We start from the raw sequence: 9,671 nt of genomic DNA, 5'->3' as shown, positions 1-9,671 counted from the left end.
CAAATATAATATAATTCTTTAAAACAACTTTTGTTAAAAACAAAAAAAAAAATTCTTGTTTGGAAAACTGATTTTTCCCTATTCGTGCAATTGAGGGACGGAAATGCAGCTGAGGACGACATGGCTTTCCATCTATTTAAACGAATAAAAAAATATACAAAAATTGATTGATTTATAACTTCATCTGTCCATTATTTTATAATAAATAAATAAATAAATAAGAGAAAGATGAATAATCCTCTAAGTAAACAGGGCCTTAAAGAGCTTGACTAGTTCAATTTCTCCGAGTAATCCATCAAGGCATAAAGAGCTCAACTAGTTCAAGTCCAGATTCAATTTTTTAATTATACTTGATGTGAGATATCTGAAAATGTGAAAGTCCAAGAGGTGGGGCTCTAAGCTATGAATTGTGTAGGAATTATTAGGGGGAAAACAGTTACCAGCTATATGTTGCCATAATGGAACACTCATCATTCATCAAAAATGATCACAAAACGATAAAACAATAAATGGAAGAGCTGCTGCAGGCCATCCGCATCATTCCTGTGGCCTAGTTTGTTAGAGGATAGAAAACTACTTCTCCATCATTCAGGAAATAAAGGTTTGGCCAGCTCCAAAAGCCATAAGCCATCGCTGTCCTAGTATTTGATGTTCCACAAGCATCCAATTCGATCACAGCTGTGTACAAAAGTCAGACCTGCAATATAGCGTCTACAAGCGTAGGCATCAGATATATTAAATATTTCAAACTGTGTGATGTAATTTACCCTTGTCACTTTGCTCTATCGAAACATAACTAATGTGTTAAAGAATCCAATACGATAAACATCATCAGCTAAAAAATAAGTGGAATAATCAGAATGATATTATTATTCAAATGACCAAACGACAGCAAATGGTTTGGATTATGATGCTAAAACTACAAGTATGAAAGTTCAAGTAACCTTTTACGATCGATAGTATCATGAAGTCTTCAAGGCATGCTTCTTCAAGTGGATCACTGGAAATAAAAAGCTCATAAAAGCTAGTGATCGATGTAGCAGACATAAAGAGTATAAGATACGTTCTTCAACTAGCACCTATTAATTCAAAATCAACATTCTGGTGGGATAGCAATGGTTTTCCACCTCGTCATGGAGTCTAACCCTGATTCTGTCAGCCATACATGTATTTAAGGCTATTTAAAGGATAAGCATGAAAAAAGTCTGCGCAAAAATTCAAGAGTAATGATTGTGGAATAATTAATCAAGAGATAGAAGGTCTCCCTCATTTTAATAATTTATAGAAAGTGAAAGAATGAAGAAAAAAATTGCATTTTTATCAGGATTAGAAATAAAAATGGACAGGGTTACATATTGATATTACAAACACCATACTGTAGCAAAACTGAAGTAAATTTATCCAAATATGAGAACTAAGCTCTAGACATGATGGATCAGGAGTATAACGTAATGCATGATGATAAACAAAACGGGAAAATAATCAACAAGTTGATATCCAGATATCTGAAACATCATGCTATCATAAAGTCCATAAATCACTAGTGTCGTTCACATTTCTAATCCTTTAATACATAAAATGATTATTGCCAAGAACTTATCAGCGTTAGCTTGCTTGCAATGTTGATAAGCATAATGCAAAAACATTCAGAAGCTAGAGAATCAAACAAGCGCTGGAAAAATCAACATCTAAAATGATTATATGATTGTTTTTCATTAAAACAAATTATCTTACTTTGTTTTTGGTAGGTATGAAAACTTTGTCAAGTATTCTAACTTATATGCAAAATTGAATGCCAATTAGCAGGGAGGAGGGGGGATAATAGGAAAATTGTCTCATAAGTCACCATTATTATCACTGTTTCTCCTCATATGCCTCCATGTTCAGTTATTTTTAAATAAGACGATCGTCTTCTTCTTTCGAGAATCTCCAACCTTATGTCATCTATCCTAAAGATGCCCAACAAATAATATTGATTCCTAAAGGCTGGCGTACCGAGCTGATTCCCTATAGTACATGGATAATGTAAACAAATAGAGTGGCCCTGTGCAGAAGAATTTCACAAAAACAAGCTCAAGTAGTGCAAAGAATACTATGAAGTTATCCTTGATTTAGAGCATAACCGATGGAAAAAATGAACCATTACATCTGTCAATGGAAATGTCAATGCCTGTTGAATCTCTTGGTTCCAAAGTGCACCAATCAGCAATCAATATTCTAATAAGAAATTACCCTTTATGATCCCTGGTTTCCTATGACATTCTCAACCATTTGAAATGACAATTAAGATTATCATGCCTTTGTTTTTTGCATAAATCTGAAGTTTATTGTAGTAAAGATTTGACTGAAGTAAATTCAAATTCTCTGTTTTGTACAGAAGTGAATGCACACAATAATTAAAACACTCAGTTATCATAGTTATCCATTCTAAAGTGATCACAAAGTGACAATCCAAGACATTGCTATGTTATAAGTCATTTAAGACAAAAGAAAAAGAGATAGAGCAAGCAAACATGCTTGGATTTCTGATAAGTGCTTTCTTTGATATGCAAACATCTAAAGACGAATCAGATATTTAAAGAAGATAAATAAATAACTGATAAGATCAGTGATCAAAATTGTAAACCATCTAGAATTACTTAGCTATGTCGCCCCATCACATCTTAATAGTCCATGGCAAGCAAAACTTACAAGAAAAAAGTGTCCTATAATGTATGTTATATTTGCTGATTCTCAAAAGGACACCAGTCGCAGACACTATGAACATGCTAAACAAATAGTGAAATAAAAAAAAAGTAAAGAAACAAATTTTCTTACAGAGGGAAACTTTAACTGGCATATGCTAAGAGAAATCAATCAGCAAGGTCTTCATATCAAATACATATAGTATGTGGCAACTCCAATTCCCCAATTACACAACGTTGTTGAATACTTCCAATCAGCTGAGCTGTTAATTTTTGAGATGATGTTTCCCTCCTAAGAATCTAAAGAATCTCGACTTCCACAATCAACAGTCTCTAAGCATCACATGATTAGTGAGATCTTCTTCTGTTGTGTTGAGAAGGATTAAACCCCTCAAAAAAATCAGATAAAGCCATTTCAAGATCCTCAACAGTGTACTTGATGTACAACTCCGGGTGTCTACCACTCTCTATATGTTGTCGGAACCGCCCAAGAAAGGCCCTGTATGCGGGCAACAACCTTTCTGAGATTGAAATCCTGAGCTCCTCCCTCAACTGGGTGTCTGGCACAAACCAACTCGCTTGGGTTTTATGAGCTTCATCAAAAGAAGCATTGAAAGACTTAAACCTCTCTCTCAACGTGGACTTGGAGACTCCCGATGAGAAGCTACCACTAACATGAATCCCCTCATCTCTCAAACAGTGGAGAATTTTGACCCACGTAGCTCTCTGATAGCTAGTTGCAGACAGTCGGAACTTCCCCGTGAGCTTTCTCAAGTAGTCATCACCAATCATCTCGCGGAGCTCGGATGAACCCTTCACCTTGTGTACTATATAGTGGATATTGTTCATCAAGAAGAGGTGGGAAAGAGCGTTATCCTTGTAAAGAGCCGCCTTGTTCTCAAGATTGTGCTGCAGTACAACTATGATCCAAGTCAAGTGAGTAGAGAGTGGAGTCTGATTCTCAGACTCCGGGAAATCAAGCTCCAATGGTGCAGAGCCAGCTGCAGCAAAGTCATCACTAGATAACCTGGCACTAGCTGATGGTCTTGTTACTATGAGTTTCATGAGAGTGGGCTTGTAGTCGGAGATGAGATTGATGTAGTTCATCACATACCGAGTGAGTGGATGGATGGTGCCACCAGGAACCGGGGTCTTGGGTGGATCCCGAAGCACTGCGTTCTCGAACTCAGAAAGGATTCCTCTGATAGCCTCCGCAAGCCGGGAGAGGATCTCGGCGGCTTGGGTATAGATGGATTCGGAAGACTTGGATTGGAAGACAGCCCCAACATCCGGGAGGAGATCAGAGATTGTGTCATGGAGATCGATAATTTTGAATAGCTTCTCCGGTGACCTACGACCGATGCTGATGGCTTCGGCGAATCCAAAGAGTTGGATAGCAGCGCCTTTGACTGTTTCGGTGAAAGAGGTATCATCAGAGATCCCAAGGCCTTCAAAGATGCGTTCACAAAGGAGACGCTCGCTGGCAAAGACGATCCGAACGCAGATCCGGGCGGCGCGGATCCAGCGTCGTATATTTGCCTCGAGAGCGTCCCACTCGAGACGCTGGACTTCCCCGATGCTAAGCTTCTCCACCCCTAGCTTCCTGAGGCAAGCGTCCACCGCTGCCTTCCGGACGCCGGCGTACACTTGGATGCACTCCCGGTCGTACCCGGCGTCAATCATACGCTCCGCGATGCTCCGGAGGTCATCTAGCGCGTCGGCCGGCAGCAGATCGATCTCCCGGATACTTTTCATCGACCCGATGCTGCTCCGGCGGATTCTGCTGCTCCCACTCACGGATTCGGACTCACCACTCGCATCCCCGCCGCCCTCAACATCAGACAGACCGTTGATCCCTTCCCCCGAAGCGGAGCTCATCGAGAGCGAGCTCAGATCCACGAACGCTTCGACATCAATCTCGGTCGCCCGGGTCAGCAACAAGTTCCGGAACTCGTCCTCCAGCCGCACCATCGCGGTCTGGATCACGTTCCCCGACGAGGACGACCGCCGCGGGCTTCCCGCCGCGCCCGGCTCCTTGATGGAGCGTCGGATGTCGTCGAAGGCGCGGAGATAACTCTCCCCATCGGAGCGGTCCCCGCCGTCAAACAACATCCGCTCCCCGGCCGAAGTCGCCGTGGAATCCCACCGCAAGATCAGCCTCTTCGACGCCTCCAGGTCGGCCTTCGACAGATCAGCGGCTGCTGACGATCCGACAGATCCGTCCATCATATCCCTAGGGCAATTTCAACGAAGCAATCGTTGTTCGTGTATGTCGGCTGCCGCTGCTGCTCTCTTCCGTCGTCCCCAACAAGACTTGCTTCTTTAATCGCGATGCGGAGAGAGAAAGCTCCGTGACTTTGACTTCCCGTAACGGTACAGAATATTCCGGAGTTCCGACACCACACCGTAACGAGAGGCCGTAATCATCGCGCCAAATCTAACGGACGACGACGTTCCTTGCATCATCACGCCGCCGATAATGAACCACTTGTCCACTCGAACCGCGGCCTCAGGGAGGTGATCGCCGAGCCTGACTATTATCAGAATCGACGGCTCGAGGAGCCTCCTAATAGGAGATGGTCAAATCCCATCCGTTAAATCGACTGTCCACCGGGTACGAGACATGTGGCCCTCCACCGACGTAACGCAGAAGGCGCACTGCTCTTTTTGATTGGCTGACGAGGTGGGTCCCATGCCCAAGGATCGGCCCTGGCGTTGATTGACTGGCACAGCATCGTTGCTAGCATGCGCCGCCTGGCTCATTTCACAAATAAGAAATGATTAATTTCTCAAATCATAATTAAACCCTAAATCTACATCCCAAGCGACTAGGTGTGTACAATACAATTAAAAAAGGTTGGATTTGTTTTAGTATTTTTTTTATTAGAATTGTCATATCATATCCTTTGGATGGGCTTAATCAAATTTCTACGGATAATAAATGCAACAAAAAAATTGGAAGAAAGAAATTAGAAAATTTGGCTACCATTCACAGGAAGTCAGGGTATATTCAAATTTTTAAATTTATCAGAAAGTATGTACACGATTTTATTATTTATCAAAAGATTTATCTTTTCTATCGTTCTATGAACTGATTACTTTTTTTTATTATTTTTTTTTGTTCTTTTTCTTCTTATGCAATGTTTTTTTTTTCATCTCTTCATTTTTTTTTTCTTCTCTTTTACACGTCGATTTTTCTAAAAATATTTTAACACTTCTGAGAAGCTGAAATAAACAATAGATAATATATTTGAACTTCTTACAACCTCAAAAATCTACAAGAACTGAAATGAGTATAATCGAAGCTCTCTAGGTCCATTAATGGATTTTGACAAAACCCCACTGATGGACTAGAGATCTCCAATTATACTCATTTCAGTTCCTGTGGATTTCTGGGGTTGCAAGGCGTTCAAATATGTTATCCATTATTTATTTCGATCTCTCAGAGGTGTTAAAATGTAATACGAAAGAATCATTAAAATTTTCCACGTTGGCCCTGATAAAAATCATATTAGGCCCAATCTGGGCATGATATTATTCTATACTAGGTCCACATTAGGCCTGATATGATTCCATATTAGGTCCAACGTGGAGAATTTTGATGATTCTTCCTTATTATATTTTAACACTTCTGAGAAATCGAAATAAACAATAAATAGCATATTTGAACTCCTTGCAACTCCAAAAATCCATAGGAACTGAAATGGATGCAATCGGAGCTCTCTAGGTCCATTAATGAGTTTCAATCAAAACTCATTAATGTACTTAGAGAGCTCTGATTGTACCAATTTCAATTTCTGTGGATTTCTGGGGTTGCAAGGAATTCAAATATACTATCTATTATTTATTTCGACTTCTCAAAGGTGTTAAAATATAATAAGAAAAATTATCAAAATTTGCCACGTTAGATCTGATATGGAATTATATCAGGCACAATATAAGCTCGATATAGAATGTAATAAGGCCCACGTTGGGCATGATATGATTCCATATCATGCCCAACATGAAGAATTTTGACGATTCTTCCTTATTACATTTTAACACTTCTGAGAAGCCCAAATAAATAATAGATAGCATATTTGAATTCCTTGCAACCTTAGAAATCCACAGGAACTGAAATGGATGTAATCGGAGCTCTCTAGGTCCATTAGTGAGTTTTGGTCGAAACCCACTAATGGACTTCAAGAGCTTCGATTGCACTTATTTCAGTTCCTGTGAATTTATGGGATTACAAGGAGTTCAAATATGCTATTCATTGTTTATTTTGGTTTCTCAGATGTGTTAAAATGTAATATGGAATCATATCAGACCCAACGTGGGCTTAATATCATTCTATATCAGACCCACATTAGGCCTAATATGATTCCATATCAGGTCCAACGTAGAGAATTTAGGTGATTCTTACTTATTACATTTTAACACCTTTGAGAAGTCGAAATAAATAATAAATTGCATATTTGAACTCCTTGCAATCCGAGAAATCCATAGGAACTGAAATGGATATAATCGGAGCTCTCTAGGTCCATAAGTAGATTTCGACCAAAATCTACTAGTCGAAATCTACTTATGGACCTAGAGAACTCCTATTGCACTCATTTTAGTTCTTATGGATTTATGGGATTGCAAGGAGTTTAAATATGCTATCTATTGTTTATTTCAACTTCTCAAATGTGTTAAAATGTTTTTAGAAGAATTGACGTGCAAAAGAGAGGAAAAAAGAGTAAAGGAAAGAGATTAAACATTGCATGCATAAATGACAGAGAAAATAAAATGAAAAGTAATCAGGAAGGTAGAGTGAAAAAAAAATACTATAAAAAAATACATCCTTTGATAAATAACAAAGTAACATGCACCTTTTCATAAATTCAAAAACTTAGATACGCTTTTGGTAAGCATAAGTCCGTCCGTGCGTTTTAAGAAAATGACAAGTATTTCACGCAGATAGGGGTGAATAAAATCGTAATCCGACCCTGAAAATTAGAAAGTTTGATTCGCTTAATTAGAAAATTTATTTTTTTAAATGATTATTTTGATTTATTCAATTATTCTCAGTTTTAAAATTTTAAATTTAATTAAATCGAATAAATATACGTCACTGTTATAATCTGAGTAGTCAACTGAATTGGATAATGACTAATCTCTTTGAAATAGGGAACATGTGGCAAAAGGCGAAATCGCTCGCCCTCAACGCCCCTGCCGCACCCGACCTCAGGCCATCATGAGGGAGGTAAATCATGGCAGTCGAGAAGGCAAGTGGTGGTGGGGTGAGTTGCATAGGGTCCAGGGATTTACGTCCCGACAACCCTGTGGTTCAATCCCACGACCTCATGCGGCAAGCATGCCACCATTTACCATCTCGGATGATCCGTGGGGTCAAATGACTAATCTCTTTGAAATGGGGAACATGGTATACTGGATAGGTGGTTTCACTGTTGACTATAAGAAGACTTTTGTACTGGGAGTCGAGGGCGCTAAACGATCATGTGTGTTAAAGAAGAATATGGAGGGAAGAAACGTCAACAACCAGATCAGGGAGGGGTCCCGATGCAGGTACTCTGACGCTCAAATCAATTACATGATCGGGAAGAAAAAGAATATAATGAACAGTAGAAAAAAAAACAATAAGCTCTGAGTGCGTAATGTCACGTAGCGTAGCGTACCTGCTCCTTTAGGAGAAGAAGACCCCTTATATAGTGTCAATTTTTCTTTGTGCTCAAATATTGATGCATTTTCAGAAAAAAAAAAGATCGACCATTCTGACACTCTAACACCTTTCTAAAAATAGACCCACCATCTCTGTGTTTTACAGAGTGAAAGCTTCCATCGTAAAGACTGCATAGGGAATATTCTTGTGATTCTCTAATGACAGTTACACAAAACATCAAAAAGGAATATTATGTCGTTGGGTTGGTGAGCCCTTGATATGCTCTAATGGTAAGTCGATTGAGTCGCCTTTATCGCCCGATCGAACCTCGTTGCGTGCAGAGTTAAGTCGGCTAAACAATGATGACCCTCTCAAGGAATTGGCCTTCGCTCGACCTCTTTGCTGAGCCAAAGAGCCCAGCGGGGTTGTGTGCTTAGCAAGTCCGATCAGATAGTAGACATAATCGGCCAGACCATTCAGCCGAGACACGTGCTCATGTAAGCCCTGCATTACTCAATGGGCTCGACTCTGAATGATACTGAACAACTCAAGGTTTCATTGACCCTGAGGAACTCGAGATCCAATCAGACCAAGGGTCCGATCAACTAGACCACTTGGCCGAAACATGTGACCGTGCTAGTCCTGAGTTTTGATTGCTCTTTAACCTTGACCACCATGTTAGCCAATTCTCTTGACTATGCCCCTAATTTCTGGGGTCTCGTCTTATTCGCTGTATCACAAGTCTTCCCTATTGTGACCTTGTTCACCAGCTAGAGGAGGGTGAATAGACGGTCACCCTCTTTGATCACTTCCTACGCTTGTTAGCGTAGCGGAATACTAAAACAAATAAAGAAAAACTAAAACCTAGAGGCAATAAACAAAACAATCAAACCTCTAACACATTGATTTACGTGGTTCAGAGATTAGGGTTCCTACTCCACGACTATCCTTAAGATGGGTGATCTCTCAATCCGTTGGTGGATCAATCTCTAGTAAACTTTGGCTAGTGAACGACTCCTTCTCTGTGGAGGAACCTTGCCATAATCTTGATCGCCAACACTTGGATCAATGAGAGCTCAGAGACTCTAATTAGGAGTTAACCATCTTTAATTTTATCACCTAAGCTAGTCATCTTAAGCTCTATTATATTGAGCTTGGGGGGAAAACATCCAAGTTATTTTTCCACTGCTAGTCGACTAGTAAAGTTACCTATTGAATGACCTCTAAGGAAAATCAACCGTTATACCCCAACTGTTGGATACCAGTCGACTGATATTAAGACCAGTCGAATGGTACCAGTCAACTGGTCCTTGAGAGAATAGAAACATTCTATTATCTCTCAA

General features: G+C 40.0%; 1 protein-coding gene across 1 annotated transcript; it reads right to left on the bottom strand.

Moving 5' to 3' along the window:
- Nucleotides 1-450: 450 nt before the first annotated feature.
- On the bottom strand, nucleotides 451-5,022 carry LOC122056307 (exocyst complex component EXO70B1-like). The gene has a single exon (XM_042618208.1). It carries the CDS (start codon nucleotides 4,911-4,913, stop codon nucleotides 3,033-3,035), a length of 1,881 nt encoding a protein of 626 aa, XP_042474142.1. The 5' UTR covers nucleotides 4,914-5,022; the 3' UTR covers nucleotides 451-3,032.
- Nucleotides 5,023-9,671: the final 4,649 nt, after the last annotated feature.

This window comes from Zingiber officinale, chromosome 3B (genome assembly GCF_018446385.1).
Source record: "Zingiber officinale cultivar Zhangliang chromosome 3B, Zo_v1.1, whole genome shotgun sequence".
NCBI lineage: Eukaryota > Viridiplantae > Streptophyta > Magnoliopsida > Zingiberales > Zingiberaceae > Zingiber > Zingiber officinale.
Note: the sequence above shows the minus strand (reverse complement) of the source record. Positions and strands in the feature narration are given on the sequence as shown.